General features: G+C 35.7%; 10 protein-coding genes across 10 annotated transcripts; 3 read left to right on the top strand and 7 right to left on the bottom strand.

Annotated features, from left to right (window-relative positions):
* Positions 1-20: 20 nt before the first annotated feature.
* EV154DRAFT_295473 (mitochondrial carrier domain-containing protein) lies at positions 21-1,374 on the bottom strand. Its single transcript, XM_051594824.1, has 5 exons — positions 1,082-1,374; positions 908-1,015; positions 733-845; positions 332-667; positions 21-277 (listed from the first exon to the last, which is right to left on the bottom strand). Exons 1-5 carry the CDS (start codon positions 1,179-1,181, stop codon positions 83-85), a joined length of 852 nt encoding a protein of 283 aa, XP_051455273.1. The 5' UTR covers positions 1,182-1,374; the 3' UTR covers positions 21-82.
* On the bottom strand, positions 1,279-2,638 carry EV154DRAFT_295490 (uncharacterized protein). Its single transcript, XM_051594825.1, has 2 exons — positions 1,484-2,638; positions 1,279-1,431 (listed from the first exon to the last, which is right to left on the bottom strand). Exons 1-2 carry the CDS (start codon positions 2,157-2,159, stop codon positions 1,376-1,378), a joined length of 732 nt encoding a protein of 243 aa, XP_051455272.1. The 5' UTR covers positions 2,160-2,638; the 3' UTR covers positions 1,279-1,375.
* A 2,606-nt stretch (positions 2,639-5,244) lies between these two features.
* Positions 5,245-6,809, top strand: EV154DRAFT_468244 (kinase-like domain-containing protein; the record flags this gene model as incomplete). Its single annotated transcript, XM_051597794.1, has 7 exons — positions 5,245-5,470; positions 5,537-5,618; positions 5,675-5,765; positions 5,826-5,968; positions 6,029-6,056; positions 6,133-6,634; positions 6,696-6,809. Coding segments are annotated over 7 exons (1,139 nt in total), but the record flags the coding sequence as incomplete, so codon positions are not given.
* An 860-nt stretch (positions 6,810-7,669) lies between these two features.
* On the top strand, positions 7,670-9,390 carry EV154DRAFT_447192 (uncharacterized protein). The gene is made up of 2 exons (XM_051597126.1): positions 7,670-8,574; positions 8,641-9,390. Exons 1-2 carry the CDS (start codon positions 7,687-7,689, stop codon positions 9,367-9,369), a joined length of 1,617 nt encoding a protein of 538 aa, XP_051455270.1. The 5' UTR covers positions 7,670-7,686; the 3' UTR covers positions 9,370-9,390.
* Positions 9,351-10,741, bottom strand: EV154DRAFT_516384 (vacuolar ATP synthase subunit S1-domain-containing protein). Its single transcript, XM_051602386.1, has 7 exons — positions 10,540-10,741; positions 10,342-10,474; positions 10,220-10,276; positions 10,025-10,151; positions 9,843-9,941; positions 9,682-9,767; positions 9,351-9,625 (listed from the first exon to the last, which is right to left on the bottom strand). Exons 1-7 carry the CDS (start codon positions 10,632-10,634, stop codon positions 9,419-9,421), a joined length of 804 nt encoding a protein of 267 aa, XP_051455269.1. The 5' UTR covers positions 10,635-10,741; the 3' UTR covers positions 9,351-9,418.
* Positions 10,742-10,825: 84 nt separating this feature from the next.
* Positions 10,826-12,337, bottom strand: EV154DRAFT_516380 (uncharacterized protein). The gene is made up of 3 exons (XM_051602385.1): positions 11,904-12,337; positions 11,603-11,832; positions 10,826-11,548 (listed from the first exon to the last, which is right to left on the bottom strand). Exons 1-3 carry the CDS (start codon positions 12,085-12,087, stop codon positions 11,027-11,029), a joined length of 936 nt encoding a protein of 311 aa, XP_051455268.1. The 5' UTR covers positions 12,088-12,337; the 3' UTR covers positions 10,826-11,026.
* Positions 12,338-17,640: 5,303 nt separating this feature from the next.
* EV154DRAFT_604482 (uncharacterized protein) lies at positions 17,641-18,244 on the bottom strand (the record flags this gene model as incomplete). The annotated part of the gene is made up of 2 exons (XM_051607400.1): positions 17,713-18,244; positions 17,641-17,664 (listed from the first exon to the last, which is right to left on the bottom strand). Exons 1-2 carry the CDS (start codon positions 18,112-18,114, stop codon positions 17,641-17,643), a joined length of 426 nt encoding a protein of 141 aa, XP_051455267.1. The 5' UTR covers positions 18,115-18,244.
* Positions 18,245-18,562: 318 nt separating this feature from the next.
* Positions 18,563-19,981, top strand: EV154DRAFT_424955 (uncharacterized protein; the record flags this gene model as incomplete). Its single annotated transcript, XM_051596214.1, has 1 exon — positions 18,563-19,981. The coding sequence occupies one exon, from the start codon at positions 18,563-18,565 to the stop codon at positions 19,979-19,981; it is 1,419 nt and encodes a 472-aa protein (XP_051455266.1).
* Positions 19,982-20,042: 61 nt separating this feature from the next.
* On the bottom strand, positions 20,043-21,558 carry EV154DRAFT_295289 (hemolysin-III related-domain-containing protein). Its single transcript, XM_051594823.1, has 5 exons — positions 21,134-21,558; positions 20,905-21,034; positions 20,384-20,852; positions 20,227-20,327; positions 20,043-20,169 (listed from the first exon to the last, which is right to left on the bottom strand). Exons 1-5 carry the CDS (start codon positions 21,442-21,444, stop codon positions 20,104-20,106), a joined length of 1,077 nt encoding a protein of 358 aa, XP_051455265.1. The 5' UTR covers positions 21,445-21,558; the 3' UTR covers positions 20,043-20,103.
* A 1,430-nt stretch (positions 21,559-22,988) lies between these two features.
* EV154DRAFT_468229 (chitin synthase 1) lies at positions 22,989-25,982 on the bottom strand. Its single transcript, XM_051597793.1, has 6 exons — positions 25,411-25,982; positions 25,100-25,348; positions 24,197-25,036; positions 23,957-24,123; positions 23,558-23,899; positions 22,989-23,505 (listed from the first exon to the last, which is right to left on the bottom strand). The coding sequence occupies exons 1-6, from the start codon at positions 25,918-25,920 to the stop codon at positions 23,082-23,084; spliced, it is 2,532 nt and encodes an 843-aa protein (XP_051455264.1). The 5' UTR covers positions 25,921-25,982; the 3' UTR covers positions 22,989-23,081.
* Between the last annotated feature and the right edge of the window lie 42 nt (positions 25,983-26,024).

Raw genomic sequence — 26,024 nt, 5'->3', positions numbered from 1 at the left:
AAAAAAAAAAAAAACCATGATAAATAAAAATTTTAAACTAGCATTTTTTAATATGTACACATTTTTCTTCTTTTTTATAAGTCTATCGGTCCAATAATTGTAACTGTGTACATGTCTTTACAGCTTTTTCGTACACACCCAAAAATATACTTCCACCAATAGATATCCACATCACCCGTGGTCCAATCCCTGCCAACAGTTTCTTGGGTCCTTCTTCTGCCACAATTCTCTTCATGGTGGAAACAATGCCAGTGTATGGTTTGGTTTTTGTGTCGGTCTAATAGAGGAGGAGTCAGTCATTAAAATCACCCTAAAAAGTTTAGTGAATTACCTTTGATGACAGCATAATCCTAGTCTTACAGACGTCTAAAGGAGTTGTAATGGCAGCTCCAATGCCACCTGCTAAAGATCCCATCAATGCTGCCTCATATGGTTCTACTCTGGCACCCTTGTACCTTCTATATCTGCTTTTAAAGTATTCGTATAAGGGGAACTGTATACATGTAAATGGGATTTCTCGAGCTACTGTAGGTAAAAATCCTCTGTAAAATCCCAATATACCTTCTGTTCTAAGGACGCTGGAAACGGCTCCCAGTGTTGTATTAAATTGTTTGATTTGCATACGCTGCTTAATGACTTCTGTTGGCACGCGTACAGTACAAGCAGACTATGTGAAAGAGGAAGGATAATTAAATACATGCAGCAAAAACACACATTAAAATTCTTTCGTACAATTTCACCGCAGGAGGCTGCTGTCATATATATAAACGGTGATTGAACCGATCCATCTGTGGAGGCACCTAGTAACCTTTTCATGGCTTCGTATGTAACAAAAAACAAGGACGCTAACAGTATAGAAATTTAATATATATGCCAACAAGTCTTTTATATGTATACATATATCTACCATTAGGAGCACTTCCAATGAATGCAGACAACAATCCAGAGTACACGCCTCGAAAACCTCCAGAAACCACAAAACCAGCTTGTGATTGTAAGCGTGTTTTAATAGTATCTATTTAATGGCGTAAATTCCAAAGGGTTTTTGAAAATGAGGTTTTAAAACATTGCAATCACACACCTAATGGAAATAACACTGAATCAACAGCTATTCCAGCTAATGCACCTGCCACTAGGGCCTGTCTAAGGTTGGCCTGTGTATGCTGGTTATCTTTTCCCATCGAAATGACTGCTATAAAATCTCTTGCCGATTAACTCTGACAGAAAAAAGAGAGAGAGATAGAGAGGGAGGGAGAGAGAGACAGCCAGAAAAAAAACCCCCCACTTGTTTGTTTGAAGAGGAAAACCCTTTCCCTTAAATCCACCACAAAATATAAAAAAATAAACTGACATGATGGGATCCCATCAAATTTATTTAAGGTTGGTTTTTTATCACGCTTTCTAAGTGTGTGTTGATGTAGTTTTTCAAGTCTAAAAAAAACAACATTAATAAGAGATTCTCATGTTTGTGCTTCAACCTTACCTTTCAAGTCCATATCACTTTTAACGACTAGGATGCCTTGTGTTAATTCTCTTGACGGTAATACTGAACTAGGAGATATCACCATCAAGGGGACCTTCCCCCACCAATTTTCTGGCTGTAAGTGAGGTAAATATTGTGAAAATGTATTCGAGAATGCTTTCTTATTGACTTGTGGATCAAACATGACAAGTTTATGACCCAATATCTGGCTCGCTTTCCATTCGATGGTTGTGGGTTTCTCTTCATTGTGTTGTTTATAAAGGCGTTCTGCAAATTCTCTTGTCAACGACTTGTATTGATTCTTGGGTTTATGCTTGTTTGCCTCCTTTGAAATCATGTCTTGCACCATGTCCATGTCTGACTGTAATATGGAAATGTCAACTTGTTTGCAGAGGCCAAGAAAGGCACTCGTTTTGATCCATTCAGAATCCTTGGGGTCGAACCTGGCAATGGCCTTTGGTTGCTCCTTCTTTTTATTCTGCTGTTGTTTAATGTAGAATTCCAACTGACAGGATGTCATGGCTTGATCTTGATCAGGTTGAAGCACATTGTAAAGTTTTTGTAAGGAAGCTGCATTTACTTTCTTCTTGCATGAATCGTTATGGAAAAAATCTGGGTGTGTTTGTAATATAAACTTTCGTAAGTACGGTTTCAAAATTGTTTTTGTTTTATTCATTTAGGAAAAAAAAATCTAGGGTGGGGAGGGTCCTTTGAGTGTTGGCCAATAGTTTAGTATGGGTTAGCCAAAATATAGACCCGATTGGCTAATTTAAACAGACAAAAGAGGGGTATGTTTATCTCTTACATATGGCGTGTACGGATCACTCCTTCTATACAGCTTAAAATATCTGCTGGTGAATCCCCCATGAAGAGTCAATGCATTGATGCACTACTTTACAGAACAATTAAATCGGATTTTTTTTTTTTGGTTGTTTCTTTTTTTAAACATGTACGCTGAGCCTCAATAGCACAGTCAGTTTTGATACAAGCAGATTTTCTCAATGCAAAAAGTTACTAGTTGTGTTATTCGTGAAAACAATATTTGTTTCATTAGAAATAGGCACTTCTATATTCGTGAGAGCGCCGTGGCTTTAATTAGTAATTTCGCCATGATATGGTATCACAAAAGCAACAATATGGTTAAATGAATGACACAATAAGATTGTTTTTAACTCTTCTACACTAAATATTGCTACTAATACAAAGAAAAAAAAAGAAAGAAAGGTGTACTCACTTTACGATAGGCTACACGAGCCTGTTTGATTATCGTTAGTATCTTTAATTAAAAAAGTATTCCAATAAAGACAAGTATATAAAAAAAAAGGAGTAATGAAACGCTGCGGGTATCCGTTTGGCCAGCCTTCTGAATTTCCGATGGCTGCAGATCATTCAGTTGTACACACATCAGCCCTATCCGATATCTAGAATTCATTGCCGATGCCAAAAAAAAAAAAGGTTCTCAATCAATTACAATTGATTGTAAACGCCGTTTACAATGCCGTAAATAGCTCGCAGTGACTTTTTTTTTGACGTTTTATCTCCTATTCATGATATTATTGACTCTCATGTTTGGCTGATGATTGGCTTATTTTCGTCAACCATGGTTTAGTGAGTGACTTTTTTATTGACAGTCCGTTTTTTTTTTTATTATTATAAGCTTTGGGTTTCTCCACATTTTTTCTTCTCTCTCTCTTTTCGCTTTTAATCACGCGCTCAATTTTTTTTTTTTTTTTTTGAGTTGTCGATATAGAAAATATCAATGAATTACTTTAGTAAGTCATCGAAACAATGTGATATGTTTAATCGGGTTAATTAAACATGATTTTGCAGCCAACACTACTACTGTTACTGCAACACAAAATGATGCAGTTTTAATAAACAGTAATGATTTCACAGCAACAAAGCGCAAGTTTGAGAATGATAATACAGAAGTACAGTAGTTGTATGTGAAATGGAAGGGACCTTAAAAGTTGACTAATGTTACAATATGATAGTTTCCATCTACAAAACGCTTTCAATTTATTCACCCATTATCAAGTAATTTGATACATCAGCAACAAAATATGCCTGGGATAACATATGCATCACCCGATTACAAACCTAATTTCAAATTATCTGCCAATGCCACAGCAAATAGAGCCAATATTACTAGCGAAAGAACACCATCGCCTATGGTAGAAGATATCACAATGATGGAGGAGGACTTGACAGATGAGGATGAAATCTTACCCACACCATCCGATGTGTCATCATGTACTAATACTTACCTAACTCACGATGTTGGACTAGATCTCGATGAAGGTGGATACACCGGTTCTCTTGAGCTTGGGTGGAATGAAATGTACCATCTTTAAAGGGAATAATGAAATTATAGTGCTATCCTCCCCCCCCCCCACACACACACCCCTCTTTTGTAAATAATAAATATCTAGCAGTTGTTACAGTTATAAAAAAAAATCCGCCGTCACATTCTTTAAGTAAGTTTCTCTCAAGTAATTACATTCATACTACTCAGTCTCTTGAAAGAAGATAGTGTAATGCTATGACTATCGTACGTGTATGTACAAAGGGTGTACTAGAATTGACACAGCATAATTTACTTGTATGTTGTCAACCTAACTTCCATTGCTTAAATTGACTATCTTGTTAAAATACACCAAGATATTGGAGGGTGATTATAAGGTCTTTGGATACACAAAAATCCCCCAACCAAATAAAACACAGCATCTTCTTCAGACTGGAAAAATCTTCAACCAGTAGTCCAATTCAGGTATAAAACTAGACAAACAAGGTGCGTGTAGTCACATCATAGAATCGAATACCTTGGCTTTTCCCTTACATCAGCATGCGAAATCATCGTAACAAATATATGGTATACTTGTAATGACTCGTTTAAACTTTTATTTACTACTACAGATCAAAACGAGCCCATGAAGGTTGAACTAACGGAAATTAAAATGTCGGATGAGCAGCTATTTTTTATAATCGTTTATATTTGATATTTTTGTTTCCAAGTTTTTGGAACTACCAGGACATCTAATATTACGCTACTTTGATAAATATAGTTGTGTATAGTAAAAAGGGGTTTCATTGATATAAAAAAGCCGATTTATGTCAGTATGTCATATATTTGAGCCTCAGTTTAAAATAACCAAAAGTGAAGCGCTTTTTAAGAAAGCATGCGGGTGTAGGGCACCGGAATATAGACAGACAAATATTCTCTCGTTGTTATGGAGGGCGCAGCAGTAACTATAGTACCAAGTAGTAGATTTTAGTCTCCGTCCTTTATGAAATTATTTACTCGACCATGTATTGTCTCCAGATTGTATAAGTAGTGTAATCTTCATCAGACGTAATTGCAGAAACTCGGTACTATCTTCAAGGAAGAAAGAGAAAATTAATAGATCTATCCACTAATCGGCTTTTCCTTGAAGAACTGTGCGAATCAATTTCTATACCGCAAGGTGTTAATATTTGATCACTATTTCGCAGATTGACTGTACCTGCCTCTTGTAGGGGGATTAAAATCCCTAATTTTATAATTCGATGAGGAGTAATAGTCAACCGAGATGGCTTAGTTTATCCTTGTAACGATGTTATTTCCCTCTTTCACAGCATGCGATTCCTATTTTCTAGTGTCATTGGAAACCAACGAATGTGACTGCTTTTTGTTTGGTGATTTAATAATTTTTTTTTTAAGCTTTGTTTTGATTTTCTTTTTTACAAGTTCGCGTCAAAAAAATCCTTTTTACAACCGTGACAAATGAAACGAACGTACAACGACACCAAAGCTGACAAAAGCCAAAATAATTTAAATAAAAGTTATGAAGGCTCAACTTCAAGCATGTCTTCCCCAGCTAAGAATGGCGCAGCATCCTCCAGACCAGCGTGCAGACCATCACAAGCTACGAATCAAACACGATTCAAGGACCCTCCAAGAATAACAGATTATGAATTCTTGGATAAGCTTGGAGAAGGTACCTTTGGGTAAGCTTTTATTATTCCCTGTCAATCTTGATTGTGAAAGCTGACGTACATTTAACCATATTACAGAGAGGTTTATAAGGCGAGAGAGAAACAAAGTAATGACTTGGTTGCTTTGAAAAAAGTTTTAATACACGACAAAACAGAAGGGGTAAGTATCAATAAATTTAACAATAAATTATATAAGAGTCGGTCTCACTTTATTAGATACCCATCACGACTATACGTGAAATTAAAATTCTTAAACAATTAAGCCATGAAAATATTGTTCCATTACGAGATGTTTTGGTCGATAGAGGTATGTTTAACTTTACTTTTGTACCTAAATATACAAGCAAAACCTGTTTCTTTTTTGTAGAAAAGGGGAATATTTATATGGTGTTCCCTTATATGGATCACGATTTGTCAGGTTTATTGAATAACCCAAACGTACGATTAACCGAATCGCAAATTAAGACGTATATGAAGCAATTATTGGAAGGAACCGCATATCTGCATCATGTAAAGTTTATAGAAAACCGTGAAAGATCATATTACTGACGTTATCTTTTTCTATGAAAGAACGGTATCCTTCATCGCGACATGAAAGGTAAATTGTATTAACAAAAGACAAAGGACATAGCACTTGGTGGCAAAGTTTGCTGACATAATTACCTTTTTTATAGCTGCCAACCTCTTAATCAGCAATGATGGTGTCTTACAGATTGCAGATTTCGGTCTTGCTCGTGGTATGGAAGATGATAGCAAGGAATATACCAAAACGGTTGTAACTAGATGGTATCGACCACCAGAATTATTTCTTGGGGAGAGACGATACACTAGTGCAATCGACATGTGGGGCATTGGATGTGTGTTCGGCGAGCTTATGAAGTCGATGCCTATTTTACGAGGCCAAGACGACTTCGATCAATTGAAAAGAATATTTAGCTTATGTGGATCGCCTAATCAGAGAAACATGCCCAACTGGGATAAGTTACCAGATGCTAAGAAAGTTAAGTTCCAAACAAGCGCACGACATGTCCGAGCTGATTACACCAGCTTTGGATATTTCGCTGCCGACTTAATGGACAAGCTGCTGGTACTTGATCCCAAGAAACGATTAACAGCTTTAGAAGCTCTTAATCACGATTACTTCTATTCCTATCCTTTGCCAGTAAACCCCGCCAAGTAAGTTTTTATATTTCGCTTGTCTGTAACAACATTTTTATTAATTCTCTAAATTATTTAGACTACCTAAGTATGAATCATCACATGAGTATGATTGTCATAAAGAAAAGAAGAGACGACACAATTAGGTATTTTTATTTTCATCATTAAATTTTTTAGCATGTAAGAATCAACAATATGTTTTTCGGTTTTTCTATTTTACGATGTGTGTTCTTTTTTATATATGTATACATATAAGAGTTGTTATGATTTCGTGTTGTGACTGAAACATAACCTTGATTCATGGGAAACTTTACAATCTTTAAAAAAAAAAGGAGTTTAAATATTTATCAGATAGAAAAAAGCTTGCCGAATATAACTTTATCTGCATCGTGGCTTACTCTATCAATACCCATTCCTACAGAAAAAAATACTGCTTTCATTAAAATGCATAGAGCCAATCATCTTTTTGGTGAATCATCATCGCCTGTAAAAGAACATTTTAATCTATGTCTTAACAACCTGGAAGGGCAGCCGAGCGCTTGTCTATAATTATTCATCATATCCCTAAAATCTAACGCTACTACCAAGTCTATTCCACCATCGTGGTTTAGACTCCAAGCTTTTTTTTTTTTTTTTTTTTTTTTTGATTTTTACATCTATTTAATGAAAATAAAGGGCCATAGAAAATAAAAAATACCTCTCCATATAAAAAAAAATTCAAGCTTTAAAGATCCGAAATATTATACGGGTGTGTAGATTCAGGACACACACATACACAGGTACTAGGTTTAATCAGACTAATAAAATGGGCTCTTATGATAGGCTATTTTATAGATTACAGAATACGCTGACAACGGAAGCATGTAAGGAAAGAACAATGGGAGCACATATGCAGTGGCTGAAGATTTGTTCCCGACATCATTTTCCCTTTATTGTCCAGCGATCCATAATTAGCAACAAGCAAATTTATTGGCCGAGATTTTTTTTTTACTCTAAAATATTTACTCAAAACCCTCCCTCGCCTATCCATTGTCCCTTTTTCTGTTTTTTAAGATATTTAAAAAAAAAAAATGAAGTTGATATATGCACTTTTACTGTGTTATACGTTTGCAAATATAGCTTTAGGCAATAAAGAAATCTCTTATCGAGATCCAAATATTCAATATGTTGGGCGTTGGCATAACACTTCTCGAGATATTCAAAGTGGATGGCCAGGTGCTTACTTTAAAGTGACTTTACAACAGACTCGATATATTAAACTACAACTCAGTCAGCCTACTTCGCTTCTAGTCACGATCAACAAGGAGGAGTTTCAGTTTATCAATATCTCGACTACAACACCGTTAGACTTGGTACCCCAAGGATTAGTAGACGATGGTCCACATGAACTTGTCGTCATTGCCACCAATGTAGACCCTTCTCAGCTGTCGATTTGTCTGTCGTATATTATACTTGACGACACAGCTAGCACAGTTCCACCCGAAGCAGTGAATCCACTTGTTGAATATGTTGGACATGACTTGACGTTGGGCATTGACTCTAGTCGTACCTTATTCACAAGTTTTGCTTGGCTTACAAGTAAACTTTTGGGTTTAGAACATGCACAAGTAGCTTATAGAAACGCTACACTCGTCAAAGGAATCGAAAATAGATATTTCGACCGAACCATTCAAAGTAATGAAACACCATGGAGTGTTGTTATTTTGTTGGGAGCCAATGACGATCAGACCGACTATTCTTCTAATGAATACAGAGAGAGTCTAAACCGATTTTTAACTAGAATTCGTAAAACGCTATATGAAACAGCACCTATTTTTATATTGTCAGAACCGCTTGGTGATATGTTTCGACCTTCTCAACAATCCGTCATTGATATGACACATGGCGGAGACCAACATATTTATTTTATTGATACCACCGCTTGGCTGAGATATGGATCTAATTATTACAATGACCCTGTAAAGTTTAATATATTACCCCGCCCCCACCCTAAAATCTAATATAACTAAACTCTTTTATTTTAGAAACACTTGAACGACGCAGGTCATGAATTACTAGCCAAAAAGCTAGCTCCTCTCTTACAAATTAAGTTAAGTCATCCTCGGGATCCGTTGCCAGGACCACCACCTAATCCCAACTTACCGGGAGAATGGCAAACTATTGATGTCGGACAAGAGAGTCGAGTTGGTTTACCGGGTACCGTTTCCGCCGATTCCGCCAGTACGTTTACTTTATGGGGATCGGGAGCCGACATTGACAATGACCGAGATGCCTTCCGTTTTGTCTACCAACCGTTTTCGGAGCAAGGTATTATTGAAGCGACAGTCAGGTCACATTCAGCCTTTGCCAAATGTGCCAAGGCTGGTATCATGATTCGAGAACATTTAGGTCACGGGTCACCTTTAATCATGCTTGGTATTTCACCAGCAGAGGGGATCTTTGTTCAGGTTCGATATGGTAACTTTCAAACGACCAAATTGATCAAGAAAATGAGAGCTTCACCACCTTATCGATTACGTCTGATCCGACAAAAGGAGAACGATATGTTTGAGGCTCAAATTCAACATGTAGATGCAAATATAGATGGTTGGGAGACTTTGGTAACGATACCATTTGTTTTAGCTCGTGATGTATATGCTGGTTTAGCTGTAACCAGTTGTGATACCTCCGTTGTCAGTGTAGCTAAATTTACTGAAGTTGGCTTATACCATAGTGCATTCATATCAACCATTCGTTTAATAGATCAACAATAAAATAATTTTTTTTATTTATTATTATTTATTTCAAAGGGGGATATGAAAGTTAGTTCTTCTTTTGCTTTGCTTCAAAACGAACAGGAGTTTGAATACCAACTAACCAAGTGATGCCAGTGCCTGCAATCAACAAGAGGAGGAATACAACACCAAGAACCATAAATACACCAGGTGTGAATAATTGGTACTTTGCAAAAATAGGCAAGTTCTTGACAGGTTGAGGGGCACGACGATGCAAGGTGTGGGTGGATGCCTTCTAAGTATATCCCAGTCAGCATCTACTACTTTACACTTTCATTGTATTTTGCTTACCTTGGCATCGCTGGAAGTGTAAATAACAACATAATCATTCTCAACCTTTTCTTCAACAGCATGAATCAATTTGCCCAATAAATCATCTAAATATCTACTGTTAAATACATGATATACTCTATTTACAATTCTCTCTCTCTCTCCCTCTTTTTTTGTTTTACCGTTTGCCTTGAGAGTTTCAACATTATCATTTGCGGCGGGAAGATATACAACAGCAACAATGGGTGTATCTTGTTCAACTAAATCGTCAGAAGTAACAGCTACAAGAAGAAAAGAAAAGGGTAAGGTCAGCCAAAATAAAATAAAAAAGGGTATGACGCGATAAAAAATCAATAAAGCTTACTTGAAGCGTCTAAAATAGCAATGGAAGAATCACATTTGCTGGCAATATCCTTTGCAATCTTTTGGATATCAACACCTTCAGCAACGTATCCGATTTGAGAACGAGATTGAGCCTTCTCGTTTTGTTCCTAGATGAAAGTAATTCAATACCCAAATTCAGCAATGAAAAAAAAAGGCGCGAAGTCTGAAACACTACCTTCAAGTGAGTGAAAGCATCCTCATAACCAGAACGTGAAAAGTCACCTTTGTGAATCTATAAATGAGACTTTTAATGACGTGTCATGTACGACTTTTTTCTTTCCCTCTCTTTTTTTTTACCTCGGGTTGGTTGACTAAAGCAATGAGCTTGGCGGAACAGATATCAGGGGATAAGGAGGACATGATGAAGTCATTGGCATCTGACTTGCTAATGACTAACTGCTTAGCGGTGTTTACTTGAGCTTCAATATAGCTATTTTGGAAGAAAGTCAGTACAGGAGACTAAAGATAATAAAGGGCGCGGTTCTATATTTTTACTTTCTCGGGGACCACATGAGACAAGGTGCGGTAGCTTCAAAAGCCATAACGGCTGAAGCCAAGGAGAGTATAGCAGCTGCACTAAAAATCTTCATTTCTTCTAATGACTGAAACAAGGGGGAAGAAAAAGGTTTATGTTATAGGTAAACAACAAAAAAATATATAAGGTGGCGAGATTGGGAGTTTCTTGAACGAGTCACAGCCCTACAAAACCCGTTTTAGATATTTTAACTTGCCGCATTCCAGACCACTTTCTTTTTTCTTCTTCCTCTTTTTGCATACATTACAAATGAAAGAATCAATGTAGTTGTTCACAAAAGAATTGGCCGAGATGGAAGCAACAAGCATTGATGGATAAAAGATTAGTTTTTTAATTTTGGGTGTGGGGGGATATTTTATTATATGATATGTATTTAAAAGAAAAAGTATCGATGAATGTGTAGAGTTTGGAGAGATGAAGTGATATCAATGTGAGTGGCGGGTATGATTAATTATCTTCGTCATCCATTTCATCATCTCCATCGTCAGCAGAGGTATATGGTTGTTCGGATTCTGGGGATTTTTCTGGCACTTGATAGCTCTGTGCCCATAACACAAGAAGTGAAGGGTCTTGTACAGACAAGTCATAGTTTAAAAAGAATAAGAATTCCTGCTCCATTCTGGCTATTCTTAAATTTCGTTCATTGTCCTTGGGTGCTATCTTTTCCAGAGGAGGAGATGACGCAGGTGTTACCATATTTGATGATGGATCGTCATTTTTCTCAACAAGCGTATTGTTGATAGAAAGAGCGTTGGTGATACTTTGAATGACAGAGGTGGTAGAAGTTATTGGAATTTTGGGAGAGGTGGGTGGTGTAATGGGTGTAGAAATCATGTTGGGTGTTATATTTCGATTACTGGTATATATAATTAAACGAAGGCTATCATGAATGTATTTGGAAGCCATGATGAATGCCACCATAATCATTCTGAATCCACATCCTGGAGTTCCTTTTAAATCACGATATCTCTGTGAAAGGGTGCGTTAAAAAATGAGCCGGGAGTTCAAACATTCTTTTTTTACCTTATTTAATCGTTCGACGTAACTGATTGCAATTAATAATGTAACGCTAGGGCAAATCGTGGGTGTCGACACTGGACTTTCACAAAACTTTTGAAGTGAAGTCTCAAATGGTTCTGTCGTATCCATGGTTGTCGTATCCAACAAGTTGTTCATCATATAATATAATTGCTGGATCTTTTCTTGGCAGGGTTTATCTTCCCAAGCTTGAGATACAAATAACGCTAAATGTGCTATTTTTTTAATTTTTTTTTTATTTGTTTATCAGTAAATACAACAGCAACAAGATACAGTGAGTGTTTACCTAAACATTTTTTGCTTAGTCGTGTACGTCGATTTAATTCGATAGCTAATAATAAAGCGCAGGCTTGATTATATCCAAAGGTTTGAGGTTTAGTCAGCTTTTCGGGATGATTCGACTCCAGCTGCTGTTTTCGATACGGACAAGGTACGAAATGATTGGTTTTGCGATGTTTCTCGACTTTCATTTTCAAGTGATAAAAAAAAAGATATAGAAGTGAAAAGAAAGGACGAAAATATAATATGAATGATATATATACTAAATTCTATTGCCGCGCCTTGCATGATTCAGCGAATTTCTAATCAATTTTTTTTTTCTTTTTGGGGATTAACCAATCTGTGGTTAAGGATAATTTTAAGCGGGCCGATGAAAATTTGGCTTAGAAATCCAAAAAAAAAATTATTACCGTTGTTAACGTAAGAAGGGACAACTCTGTCATCCCCCTTTTTGTCATATGAATAATCAAACATTTGATTTTTTTTTTCCTTGAATTACCTATTAAACAATTGATGTACGTTTCTAAAGAATAATTAATATTATCGCAAATATGAGAATGTTGTATTTTTATTTGTATTTTTTTTTTTTTTTTTCACAGTGGGATCAGAACCTTTTTTTTTTTTTTTGGCTTAGTAATACACGAAATAAAAAAAAGGTACTGCGTTTTTTTATTTTAGAACAATAGGATTTATAATGGTTTAACCGTTGACATCATTAATACAGCCTTAAGGGCTGATCCCTTATTAATCCAAATGCGCCTTCCTTTGTATACACATGCATGTAAAACAAGCTGCTCGTCCTAGAAAACCTAAAATGTGTCAGCTGGAATCTAATGAAGGTGCTTCATTGTGAATGACATTCGACATTGTACTTTAACAAACTGAAGACAGCCCTCTTAACAAGTGACCTGCTTATGAAATTATGCACACAGTTTATCTTTGTTTTCTTCTACTTCCACAAGACTCTACAGGCATATTTTGAGCTACCGGATTTTGGATGAAGATCAAAATATAAACATTACTGCTTTGAAAGTCAGGAGATACATGTATTAACTAACGAATAGTTCCTCGTTTTCATTGTCTATCCCCTAACTACTTGTTTGGGCTATCGTTGATATGGTACTCTGAGTTGACAAACTATCTCATACCACTTACAGTAAATACATTACTGTTGTGCCTAGGGCGCTATCAAACACCATCTTTAAAACGCAACATGATGTAATAAACCATTGTCTACCTAGATTTTACCCTAATGTCTGTATGGAAAAACTTCGGAGGACACACAAGATCTGCTGATATGGCCTTTCAACTCAATTTACGCGCTTTTGCGGGTCACCGAGTACATCGTTTTGTGGTTGCTCAATGGAAGAAAAAAAAACTCACATAATATGTCTAGAGCACATTTTTCAAACTTCTGAAAGGAAGAGGTTGCTATGAAAAAGGCATCTTTTATTGTCGCCACTGCAGACTGAAGGTAACGTGTCTCGTTATCTTTTTAACACTTTAACATTTAAATCGATTACACCTATCGGTAACCTTGGGAGTATTTAGACTTTTCGTACATCTGTTGGGTTATATAAGCCCATCACTTATAACAAAGTAGTCTCTCTTCGTACTCACATCGTCAAGTGATAGCAAATCCCAAAAACAGCAGCTTTTTATTTTTTATTAAAAAGAAAAGATGGCTATATTTGATGTGAAATAACAATATGCTCTGTTGTTTGATTATCTAATCAACTCAAACAAAAGTGTACAACATTGTCTTGTTGTTTGTTGTTTGTTGTTTCTCTCTTCAGTGATACAGAGTCAAACAACTTGATTCAGTATTAAGTACATTAATAAGACTAAGAGCTATTTGATTACTAAGCTATTTGCCGGTGTCTTAATATGCAGTAGCATGTCACTTATGGCACGCCGATCAAATCGCTATAGACAACTCAGGCAACCCATATCGATTGCATGAATTGCCATCAATTCGTTTATTAAAGTAATATCTTAGCCTTCTATTGGTTCAAGGATTTGTATTTTTTTTAAGCTTTTACCCCTTGAACTACTAAACATATTAGTGTATCGACAGAAGTACGTCACCAGAAATGTGAAGTACATAATATCCATCATCAATATGAATCTACAACACACTTTGTTGGAGCAATTTCATTTACCTATTCAATTCTCTTAAGCGGGTTATCTTTTCATCTAATTGCATCACAAAGTAAAAACCGTGAGCAATGAGAACATGACAATAAAACCGTTTCTTCTTCAATAAGAAAACTCCCACGAAAGAGAAGTAATAAAGAAATAATAGGGTAAAGTTTTACCACTCGGTTATCGAGTGGATTAAAAAATATACACAGGCACACATTCGAGCCCCCCCCCCCAGGTTACAGTATAGACGTGCTAAGTTTCAAAGATTTATCATTAAATGCTAATATACCTTTTTTTTTTTACACCTTTTGCGAAAATAATGTCGCAAGAAAAAAAGAACAGTTCCCTGCTTGTGTTTTTTTAAATAAAAAAACGTATTGCACAATCTTGAAAATTAATGTCGTGCTTTTTTTTCTTGAAAAAAAAGATACGTTGTATGCATTATTTGGTGTTAAATAGGATAATCTACAAGGAAATTCATCAAAATATTATGATTAAAAAACACACAAGCACTTTGACTAAAACCCATGATGACTAAGTTTACTAGTATCTACAAATCTTTACAAAAAAAAAAAAAAAAAAAAAAAAAGTAATATCGTTTCAAAAGAAGTATTTTTAAAAACAAGACTGAAGTGTGTCTGTCTAATTAAGTTTACTGGTGACTACTCATGTCACATCTAATTTCCATTCGCTCTGCTAAAAAAGAAAATGGTATAAAAACGTGCCACAGAAGCGCTCTTTGGGTTGATTTATCAATCCACCATGTCTTTTGCCTATTCTTAATTCAATTATAATTACTCAGTACATTTTTTTTCTTTCTTTCAGTGAACTTGTTTGTTTTGGAATATTTTATATTTGAAGAGCACAGCGTGTATATCTTTAAAGATGATACAAACATTTAGTTTCCCGTGTCTTCTACAATTCAATTATCTTTTGTCACAGGCAAAGGTGCGTATTTTAAAAGACCGCCGAATAAAGCATATCGGGATCGGATTGGTAGCGGGCCGTTGTGAGCCGCTTAAATTATGAAAAGCTCACTTGTCTGAGTTGTGAAAAATCTACTTGATAAAAAAGAGTGTAGCCGGGAAAGTATTTAATTGCATTGTCGTATCTGATTATGACCCTAAGACGTTGTTTAAAAAAATACATTAATTTTTAGAATAAGGCATGTTTTATACCAGATTCATTTATAGTTTGGTGAGCAATAATATCAAGTGAATGGTGCAAAGACTTGTCAAAAGGGATATTATAAACAATGTTGAAAGGTTAATAAGTCATTACTCATGATATTTCTTCAAAAAAATTGAATTACATTTACATTAGACGAAAGTTATAAAGCGATATAATAATCAGTCGACTAGCTCTCAAAGCTACTCAGACCATTTTATTTCAACCTTTTGAAATCATTGAAAAAGGAAGGAAACAACAATTTCGGATATTCCTATGCTATTTCTCATAACGAGTGTGAGCGTAAAATTACAGGCTGGACCAAAGTCATTACAGGCGACGTTTCTAAATTAGATTCTTCTGTTAATACTGAAAATGCGGCCCTGTCTCAGAAAGTGTACAAGTGGTAATATTCCAGGGACTATATGTATTCTTTTATATCTGCACCAATCCAGATCACGAAGTTTGATACAGATCCTAAACCAAGATCATAAAAGACATAAAAATGGCCAATAAACCGACCAATATTTCCTAATGCTGTATACCCTCATTCTTTTTAGACATAAGTCTAAAAAGAGATGATGATATAATATGTTAATGAGCGTAAACTCTACTATTGAAACAATGATAGACAATTGCCATGTTAAAGATCTCTTGCATATTATGTAAGTATGGGGCCATTTGGGGATTCTTTTACTAATAGTAAAGGTTCGTGGATTATAGATGACTTAATAATACAAATTTTTTTTTCAAGCCTTCCTCACCCAACTTCAAGTTTTTCACTTTGGCCAACAAAGTCGTCAATATTATTCTCACTCTTTTCTTCATTATTTTGACCTTCTTCATTGTCACAATCGGTGCTGTTGCTTACAAATCTCATTTCATTGAAGGGGTCATCATTGAAAACCAAGTTCTTAATTTCCTGTTTGTATTTTTTTTCCAAAATTAAAGTGAATTCGGCATGTAATATCCGATGTCTGTAAGACAACAATTTCAATCAAATATACGATAATCCTTTATTTAACATATATATTACACTGGTATTTTTATCACTCGATAATCTTTACTTATGAATGTTCCGTATTATATTGTTGAGACATTAGCATAATGACTGGCTATATAAATGATTATATGAGACCTTGATGACATGGATAAACTGGTATGTGATACACCATGGCATAGCTGAGTTTGACCACACGCTTTAATGACATTGCTGCCATTAACAGTTTGGAGAATATAGGGAAATGATTTACGGAGACTGGCACTCGGAAGGAACCTTTCACGTAGTTTAACAAGATTCGTAAACAGTCAACTTGGTGCCTTGCCACTGACAGGACATAGATTCTAGTTCTTCATGAGTACATGACTTTTAACTTGATTAGATCAAAGATACTATGTGTTCTTTTTCAACAATCCTCCTTTTTTGACTTCAACTTTCACGCCTTTCAAAGTTGGCTTTTCTTCCGCCGCTATTACATTATTATCCGTATTGAGATCGCGCAGAATACAATCAAGTCTTTGCAGTCTAGTGTCTCCATAGATTTCCTTTAAAACTTTCATCACTAGGATGAGACATTTCGAACGCTTTGTTTCAAACCCTTCATCATCAAAGAATGTCTTGACACCATGGCGAAAAATTTGTTGACAAAATCAACAAGTGCTAATGACAAATAGTTGTTTGAGAAATAGCTGGCATTGATTTGGTTATCTATTTGAAATCTCCCATAATAAAAATATTTTTCACAGGGTTATGTAATATCTGATGTATGTTGTCCGTGTCTAGTAGATCACGAAAGAAGCTGTATTTGTTGGTGGCTGTACCAATTCGACCATATATGTTGAGGATGGTACAAACTGGGGAGGAGTTTATATCTGTTTTGCATGGAGAACAAAATTAAAGTAAACCAAAAGTGATACTGTTAGAACTTGGATACCACTTTATTATGGACGAAAAAAATAAATTAATTAAAAAACGTATGATGGTCTATGAGAAAAAACTATGGATATTTATATAAAGAACTGGGATAGTTCTAGGGAGAATATTAAGCGCCTTATTGGATCATGATGCACTATTAAGAGCGGACTTGGCTCTTGATATAGTTTGGCATAGAATGCATCCAAAAGACTACTGAAGAAAGAACGTAAATAAAAAAACAAGTAATGTACTTAAAATTTCACACGGATTTCAAAAATGAACAAAAATCGAAGGCAAACAAAAGCAACATCATAAACCTAATAAAATTTTCCGAAGGGAATACAGCCTCAAGATTGTCATACATATGAATCGGGTATAGCCACGTTCTTTCATGTTGATTCCAAAACTAATTTTACATGCGTTATTGAAGTAACTAGGCTCAGAATAATGAGCTCAATAGAGAAATCATAAAGCAGATAATATATATTTTATTTTTGATAATAATGGAAATAATGAACTAAGTGAAGAAAGGATGTTCCTCCTAATAATCTCTTGTGATTATGTTGAGCCATCGTCCCCCTCTTCTCACGAATCCATATTCATCGGCTTCGTTATATGATGTATTCTTTGATTCATGTTTATCATTCGAATCGAAATATTCATCACTATTGAAATCATGGGACTTTGGTATTCTTGACAAGACTGTATCACCTCGGGGTGGTGTGAACCAAGTAGGTTCTGGAAGTATGACATGATTAATATTTAGAGGGTGACTTGTAGGTCGTTTTAACTTGTTTTCCACTTCAACAAACAATTGCTCTACAGAATCTTTCATTCCAAGTAAAGGTAGAATAAAACTGTTGTTGCTCTCATTCATGAGCGAATAGCTCGTCGGGAAATGTAGGTCAAATTGACGAACGTGCACAAAGTAATGATATTGCGTTGGATGGATGGTGGAGAAGGTGCATTTAGCTCCCTTGATTTGGATCATCCAAACATTGCCAATGATCTGTTCGTCATAAAAATATGCGCCAGATTTCCCCAGTGAGATCCGGCAGATATATTACGAGGGAAATTACTATATATAGTATAACTTAGGTGGTATAGATCTATACACGCATGTAAAATTAAAGTTGAATGATTGAGTTCATGTTATTTCCATTCTGGTACAAAGAAAGATAATTTCTTCCGAAAGTGGTGGTGACAAGAGAAACTTGGTGCTGAATAATAGGTTAGCTACGAGATATTGAGAAAAAGTCAGGGAAAATATGACTCACTTTTTCAGTGCAACGAATTGCTATCATGCATTAAAATGACAATGATTGGGTTAAGGCTTTACACAACAGCCGTCACATGGCGCTTAAAAATTGGGTCATTTTTTTTTTTTTTTTCTATTCTTTTTCTCTTTTCTAAATTGATGAAAACACAATAGCCTTTGAATGATTTTAAGACCATCAAAGATATTTGTGTCTTTTCATCAGCTCCGGCATTACTTTACTACAAAGATATCGGAGCTGGTGGCAACATCTCACCAACAACCTTCAAATACAGTTACTCGTTTAAACAATTATTCTACTACGCAACAGAGCATCCTTTTCTTTTCAGATATTCAACGTTCTTTGATTCAAAAGGCTTATCATTTTCAACAGCCCACGAAAAGAAATCCACTTAATGATAAGCTTTTACTGAAAGTTATTCAACAGCATTTTCCCATTGTCAAAGTGTTCTCTAACCCAACTTTACATGGTCGTAGCATGATGACGGTATATCCCAGCCAACAGCTTCGTACTATGATGTCTACTTCCGGCGGAAGTGGAGGGGGAGCTACGTTTATGACATGGGGCCTTCCCCGCTCCGCTATGGTTGGTGTTGGTAGAAGTAATGGTTTTAATGCGACCAGACAATTTTCTACTACAAAGTCACCCACATGCGTCACCTTTTTTCAAAATACAGCACCACAACAACCCAACGTTTTTGCGCATATTTCTTCTCGTATATTCTCTCCTGCAGGCACCAAGATGTCTCAACCACCAACAGCTGACGAAAAACCCAAGTTTGTCCCTTTTTATTCATTGGAAAAGGATGTATCTACCTCCGATGAAGAGTCTATTTGCTCTGCTGACTTTGGTTATAACCGCATGTTTCAACATAAGGCTAACAAGGGCATGGGAGACTTGGTCAATATTCAAGAATGTAAAGCCGAAAAGAAATTATATGTTGGACGTGAAACTGCTAATACCCGTCGTAACAAGCGCTCAATGAAGAAGTTAGAGTCAATTGTTCGTCATGACGATGTATCTGCTTCACACGGTAGCAGAAAACCCATTGTCTCCAACAAAAGAAAGCTACATTCCTCCGCAGCTATCAGACATGGTCGAATTAAACACCCGCCGGACCGCCAAGAACCCAAGGCAAATGCGTTTATTTTAATTGATTTGGATTCCACACCATTTATGTCTGGTTGGTCTACGCAAAGTTTAGATTCCAACTTTATTGATTCTGTGGAAATTATAGCACACAACTATCAGCTGCACATCCATCATGTGTTAAATTTGCTAGATCGTCTAAGATATAGTGGTAAAAAATTCAGGGTCGTATCACGCAACTCTGAGTTACGTATTTATTTTCCATCCTGTGCCATCATAAGATCGAAAACCGAGGCCGTTGAGTTCTTGAAGAGATTGAACGTTGATCAAGACGAGGAGCATTATTCTATCGTTGTGGATAATTGCGACGAAAACAATGCTTCTGCAGAAATAGACGCTGATTATTTCAAGGATCTTCAAATGTTTCTAGATCGCACTGATTATTTAATTGAAAAGAGTAGCTCTACTTTTAGTAGTCGTAAAACTATTTAATAAAAAAAATCTACTTTCTATGAAAAATGGGACATCCTACAAAGCCCGCTTTCTAGGATAGGAGGTGTGTAATATGATGGAATAAGGAGAATGTATAAATAGCTTTAAGGAGGTATATTGTTTTAATTTTTGTTACAACCATAATTGTGTCTTTCAGCATAAAAACGTAGAGAAGCTAGGTAATGAAACTGTAAAACAAGAATTAATAGCTATTTTTTTTAAAAAAAAAAATCGACTAAACTTACAAAGATACCCAAACATACAAAAACATGCCAGATAGCATGACTTGTTAAACCAGCAAAATCAAATTTACCAGGAAAGAATTTTTCAGGGAAACGATTAGCATCTACAAAACAAATTAGCATACATGAACAAGAATAAAATATAACAAGGCAAACATACAAACAATGACACCAAGAATATACATAAAAACGCTAACAGCGGCTAATTCAAAAAATGTCCATGTAGCTTTCAGCCCATTTAGATAAGCAAGATGTAAAACTGGTACGGCGCTTGATACGGCCATGGACACGAATACTGCAATACGAAGTGGTCTTAATGCCTTTGTATCCCATTTTTCTAAAAATGGTGCAAATACACCGATACTTCCAACTGCCGTTGTGAATACCATGTATTTTAAACGGGTCATGGGTCTGCAATAATAACCATAGTACTCTGTCACAAGTACTGAGGCTGTGATTAGAAATGAAATTCCCATGTAATCCAGCGTTGCCGTAAATGATTTTACTTGTCTATGCGAATGACAAATAAACGTATGATAGATTGATGAACAAAATAAACATTTCAATGCTGCAATGCAAAATGTAACGAATACAGTACGGTCGTTGAATGAAGCGTCTGGGAATTTATACTACATAAAATAATCAGTACAAAAAGAAAGAGAAACATTTTAATAAACTTACATTAAAACCGTATATACTAAGCCCAGACATAATAATAAAGCCCACCAAATGACTCCAGATATTCAATGTCTCATTATGAAGCATAAAAATAGATCGTAAACAAGCATGACTACTTTGGTAGAAGCGGTAACTATAAACAAAAACAAATTAAAGTTATTAGTAAGGATCTTCGGGATATTTATTGCGGGGCATTTTCGATATCCGCAAAAAAGGGGAAAATAATGCCTACCCAGATAAAACGTATTCGTTCTCTTGCCATTCTTTAGGTAATTCATGTATATGTAATAATCGCTGAGCTCCAATCACTACGGCTTTAGCACTGTCCCATGTGTCATGAACTTGCTCGTCCATAAAGTGAAGAAATCCGGTCGTGTCTTCTTCTTCCATTTGGTGAAATTTTTCGCCTACGTAAGTTTGGCTATAAGATTCTCCTTCGTCCATATTGCTTGAAGGTCGTATCTGACAGGAAGTTGATGATGAGGTTGAGGTAGATTCTTTAGGTTGTGGAGGAGTATGTTGACGACGAGAGGATGTTCTCATAATTTAATAGATTTTCTCCCCTGATCTATTTATTACTGCTTTATTTTTATTTTTTTAAGATAAAAAAAAGAGAAGAAGAAATTTTTGTTTTAGAATAAATAAAATAAAGCTATTGCCACGCCAAAAATATCTCGCTGTAAACTAAGAAGTTTTGTCGTAAATGCTGCCAATCAAGCCAATCGGATACTGATGCAGATAGAAAAAGCGTCACAACTTACCCAATTTTTGAGGACCATCACATGTTTTTTAACAAAACGGCCTGTCTATAATTTCCTGATTTGGGACGCTGGATCAAACAATCCTTAGCTCATTTCAACTACAAAATACAAGCGCCCTTTGTATTCATTATGTCATCATTATCATCCTTTAGACTAGTGAACAGAAAAGAAAGAACGCAGCGTGAGAATTGTTAAAACAAATAAAAATTACCGTTTTCTTCAGTAGGCTGTCACAAAAAAAAAAAAAATGATGAAATAGACATCCAATGTTTATTATTAAGGAAAAGCTTACCTAAATCGGCATTTCTTATTTGCACATGAAACATGGCTTTTTTGCAGCCTTCATCAGCCTCTGCCCACTGTTTCATAACGCGCCTCGTACCTTTTTCGGTTGTTATTGTTTCTTGATAATTTACCTGTCATTTAAAATTAAAGTCTCAGTTAAAAGACCGTGGTAATTACTGGCTCTTGTTTTCTTATCAGCTTATGCATTAAAACGCATCATGTGTCATAACCGATTATAGCCAAAATAAAGCGAGAGCTCCCTGCGAAAAAAAATATATATACATATATTGTTACACGGGTGTACCTGAATATTTACGATGGTAACTGATTTTCCTATGAGAGGGGAAACCACGGGTAGAAATTAGTGTAGTCGACTCATTATTTACTTATGTCAGTTGATCAGATGAATTATACCAAATTCTCTCAATAGCGCTTTAGATTTACGCAGTACTAGTAATGTAATACTATTATACAAGTTGCATGATACTTGCTGTAACCATTTAAAAGCTGATAACAAACATGATTTCAATATTATATTAAGGGATCACAACAACGGGATGATGTCCCTTATGATATCAGTTCATATGTTTATCTAACCATTTATACTATATAAAAGACACAATGTATTTGTAGTCCTATCATCAGCTGCACAACTTTCAAATATTCCACTCCCTGGATGTAGATAAAAGAAATTCGATGTATGGAGATTATTACGGAGCTTATCATGAAGTGTATACGATAAGATTTCGCCATTAGAACTCAAGAAAATGGTGGCCAAAATACAGCTGTCCCAATGAGGGTAGGCAATGTAACTTTCCTAATGTAGGGTAACACCAATACGGAACATAGGCAATACATGTACTCAAAATTGACACTGTCATCGAACAGAGGCTCAAAGAAACTTGCTTACTGCGTTCATACAATTCCCTTTAAGCAAACACTGTTACCGTACCTGGTTTTAGTATTACAAGTCAAGTGTAACGTCACATTTTATAACACCCTTTCAAAAGAAAAAAAAATGGCCTGTAATTTTAAATCTATGCGTAATATATAGGTATGTAATTAATAATGGTATATATATTTAAATTGTATTAAAGGGGGAGTAAAAAGAAGGTATACAGTATAAAAGAAATATTATCCCGATGTAAAGATACTTAAAAGCAAGAAAATCATGGATCCTAAAAATCTAAATATTCCAAGACCGCAGTTTATCCAAAGCATGATGGACATGTAAGTTGTCCCTACCGACTGATCGAATATGGACTCGTAGTCAGGCGCAGTAATAAATACTACCAACAAGGCATTGCAACCTATCCAGGCCAAAACAAGATGAGTTCTAAACGAACGATAATAATCATCTTTTGTCATGGTTCCACCCATATCGTCATTGCGAGTTTGTTTCTGGTCCAACGCAAATAAAGCTTCGTCATATTGACAATTGATATCATATTGATCTGCGGGCAATTCAATCTCTACTGTCTTGACGCCTTTCTCTTTTTCAGACACCCTGACGATCCCCAAATCTTTTGCGACAGAATTATCTCCTTTTGTTCCCCAGCTGTAATAAAGTTTTAGTACATGCATCATTAATTCTTTGAAATTTAATTTACCTAACATCATGTGTATTACAAAATGCGTAAATATTCAAAATATTTATATATCCAGGCAATAACAATAGATACGGTAAGAAACTTGTAAACATATGCGATGGCTGACGATGTAAACAACTAGCTACAAAATAAATTCCGTAGGTAGATCCCAGTGATACAACCATATTCCGCAACCCAGGATCATCCATAGCTATTTGAAAGTTTGCACCTGTATCCAGCGTCCATTCATACTTTTCAGCTGCAAGTTGAATACCTTTGTAGATAAGCCACGAAGAACAAAATAGCATATAGCACATAATAAAAGCAAATCCAACAAGACAGGCCATAAACAATATTTTAGATCTATGATATCATTACATTAGTTTTACAATTTTTCATTTTCAATTTTTTTAATATTACCCTTGTGGTCTATTACCCATAGAACAAATAAATATGACAAACAGTAAAAATGCATATGCATATTTGCACACCTCAAATACTCTTCCTCCCCAATCATTCCCAAATGGATCGACATCAGGTGCAGATAAACTTTTCGTGATAAAGTAAAAGGCAATATAAAAATTTCCCTACGGCGGAAAAAAAACATCAATATTTTTTTTTTTTACAAACTAGTAATACTTGTTATATAAAAAAACTTACCACAGAGAACCAACTAAATGCCAATGAAATGACGTTATAGATGCCTTCAATGATTAGTAACAAGGTACGACTAAAACCATGCCCACTATTCCAGATTTTCTTGAAGTGAATTAATCCATACACTCCTGCAAAGAACGAGCCATTTAACCAACGTCTTCTCTGTGATATAAATTCGGGTAACTGATTGGGTACATCTGTTTCACCAAAAGCGCTGGCAACATATTGCAATAACCAACGTTCATCTTTTTTAGCTACAAGCTCAAAGCATAAAATCCGATCCTCTGCTAAATACATGTTTGCCTCAAACAACCCTGTGTTTTTGCTAGGCACCTCATTTTTGCCTCCATGCAAATCTTCCCCAATAAAGTACTTTTCAAGCGGACCATGACCATCCACATTGTTTTTCAAGGCTGCATAACGATAAGCGGAAAATGCACCGGGTAAAACACTAATATATCCAAAGACACTTTCTAAAGGCTTGTCAAGAATATTGGACATTTTGTATTCAAAGTTTTGTGCTGCTACAAGTGGATTCAAAAGCTGACAACAGGCAGTTCCGAGCATAGCACGTATTTCTCCACATGCACCACCGACAAGAGGATTTCTATGGAACACCTTCCATAATTGATAAATACTACTGTTTCCGGGTCGCGTACCAACATCAAGTAAAATACATACGTTGGGTTTAATAATCGGCCCAAAGGCGTTAAAGAACCATCGATGCGAATTGATTTTTTTTGCATTTTTTTCCTTTAAGCAAAACATGATTTGAACAGGTACAATGCCCTTATCAGACCCTTTAATGTTCATGTCAGAGTCGATAGAGATTTGTGTCGTATACTATCAAATTGAATAAAAAAACAATTAATAGGCATATTTGACTCGTAATACTCCAATACTTACTTCGTAGATGTGAGCTTTGACTGGTTTATCATCCACAACATTCTTTGCAATTCCAGCCTGATATACACCCATAGAAGCCAATACACTTAAAACTCGTTTGTTTACTACATTTCTACCATCTGCCACTATACAGACTACAATTTTTTTCCAGCCATCCGGGCCCCACATGGTATTCTTCTTCAAGCTACATATATGTGCAATATTTTTCATGACACCGTGCATTGTTCGGGTAAACAAAACTTCATCCTCCTAAAAAAACCCAAAAAAAAGTGTCAATAAAATGGATTCATCGGGGGACTCGCTTTACATACATTGTACATGGTCATGACAATAAACAGTTCGGTTTCTCGGTTGTAAATTTTAGGTCTAAGCGTAAACCCTTTGGCTTCAAACTCATCAGGCTCACATGTTGCCGCAGTATATCTTAGCTGTGAATATTCATCGTTATCATTAAATGTCAATGCACCCAATAATCTGTCGGGTATTGGACAATCAATCACTAAATTATTATTGGTAAGCTGGAGTCTACGTGTCACTTTTCGACGAATATCATTGCTTTGGGTTTTAGGTGCGTCCAAGTAAGATTCAGCATCTGTTCGGATAAGCGTAGCTGTACTATCTCTTACCGGCCGTGATGAAGACGCTTGTTTCTGTGATCGCAGTGAGGATAATGTTTGTTGATTTCGGGAATAGTTCGTCTCTTGTATATCTTCTTTATCATGCATGGGAAGTATCTCTTCTTCTTTTGCTGCAGATGATGACGAAAACCAGCCCGAAAACCAGCCACCCGCTGCACCATCTTCCTGTTGTTTAGAAGTCATTTTTTATTTTTATTATGGTTGTTTTTAGATATCTAGGTGAAAAGGAAAAGAGAGAGAATATTAAATAATGATGCAAAAAGAATAAAGCTTAAAAAGAAAAGCCT

The sequence above is a fragment of the Mucor mucedo genome, assembly GCF_025094135.1.
Source record: "Mucor mucedo strain NRRL 3635 chromosome Unknown EV154scaffold_79, whole genome shotgun sequence".
In the NCBI taxonomy this organism is placed as follows: domain Eukaryota; kingdom Fungi; phylum Mucoromycota; class Mucoromycetes; order Mucorales; family Mucoraceae; genus Mucor; species Mucor mucedo.
The sequence above is the reverse complement of the archived record's forward strand: the minus strand, read 5'-3'. Positions and strand labels throughout refer to the sequence as shown.

Coding starts and splice junctions, on each gene's coding strand:
- EV154DRAFT_295289 (XM_051594823.1), bottom strand. CDS start 21,444: ATGAGAACATCCTCTCGTCGTCAACATACTCCTCCACAACCTAAAGAA. Junction 20,328..20,383: donor TATTCTTGGTGTCATTGTTT/GTATGTTTGCCT, acceptor TTTGTTTTGTAG/ATGCTAATCGTTTCCCTGAA. Junction 20,170..20,226: donor TTGTATGTTTGGGTATCTTT/GTAAGTTTAGTC, acceptor CTTGTTTTACAG/TTTCATTACCTAGCTTCTCT.
- EV154DRAFT_447192 (XM_051597126.1), top strand. CDS start 7,687: ATGAAGTTGATATATGCACTTTTACTGTGTTATACGTTTGCAAATATA. Junction 8,575..8,640: donor CTAATTATTACAATGACCCT/GTAAAGTTTAAT, acceptor CTTTTATTTTAG/AAACACTTGAACGACGCAGG.
- EV154DRAFT_295473 (XM_051594824.1), bottom strand. CDS start 1,181: ATGGGAAAAGATAACCAGCATACACAGGCCAACCTTAGACAGGCCCTA. Junction 1,016..1,081: donor TTCAGTGTTATTTCCATTAG/GTGTGTGATTGC, acceptor GCCATTAAATAG/ATACTATTAAAACACGCTTA. Junction 278..331: donor GGATTATGCTGTCATCAAAG/GTAATTCACTAA, acceptor CTCCTCTATTAG/ACCGACACAAAAACCAAACC.
- EV154DRAFT_295490 (XM_051594825.1), bottom strand. CDS start 2,159: ATGAATAAAACAAAAACAATTTTGAAACCGTACTTACGAAAGTTTATA. Junction 1,432..1,483: donor AAGTGATATGGACTTGAAAG/GTAAGGTTGAAG, acceptor TGTTTTTTTTAG/ACTTGAAAAACTACATCAAC.
- EV154DRAFT_516380 (XM_051602385.1), bottom strand. CDS start 12,087: ATGAAAGTCGAGAAACATCGCAAAACCAATCATTTCGTACCTTGTCCG. Junction 11,833..11,903: donor ACTAAGCAAAAAATGTTTAG/GTAAACACTCAC, acceptor TTAAAAAAATAG/CACATTTAGCGTTATTTGTA. Junction 11,549..11,602: donor ACGTCGAACGATTAAATAAG/GTAAAAAAAGAA, acceptor ACCCTTTCACAG/AGATATCGTGATTTAAAAGG.
- EV154DRAFT_468229 (XM_051597793.1), bottom strand. CDS start 25,920: ATGACTTCTAAACAACAGGAAGATGGTGCAGCGGGTGGCTGGTTTTCG. Junction 25,037..25,099: donor TCAAAGCTCACATCTACGAA/GTAAGTATTGGA, acceptor TCAATTTGATAG/TATACGACACAAATCTCTAT. Junction 24,124..24,196: donor CATTTAGTTGGTTCTCTGTG/GTAAGTTTTTTT, acceptor TTTCCGCCGTAG/GGAAATTTTTATATTGCCTT.
- EV154DRAFT_516384 (XM_051602386.1), bottom strand. CDS start 10,634: ATGAAGATTTTTAGTGCAGCTGCTATACTCTCCTTGGCTTCAGCCGTT. Junction 10,475..10,539: donor CTCATGTGGTCCCCGAGAAA/GTAAAAATATAG, acceptor CTTCCAAAATAG/CTATATTGAAGCTCAAGTAA. Junction 9,768..9,842: donor TGAAACTCTCAAGGCAAACG/GTAAAACAAAAA, acceptor GTAGATATTTAG/ATGATTTATTGGGCAAATTG.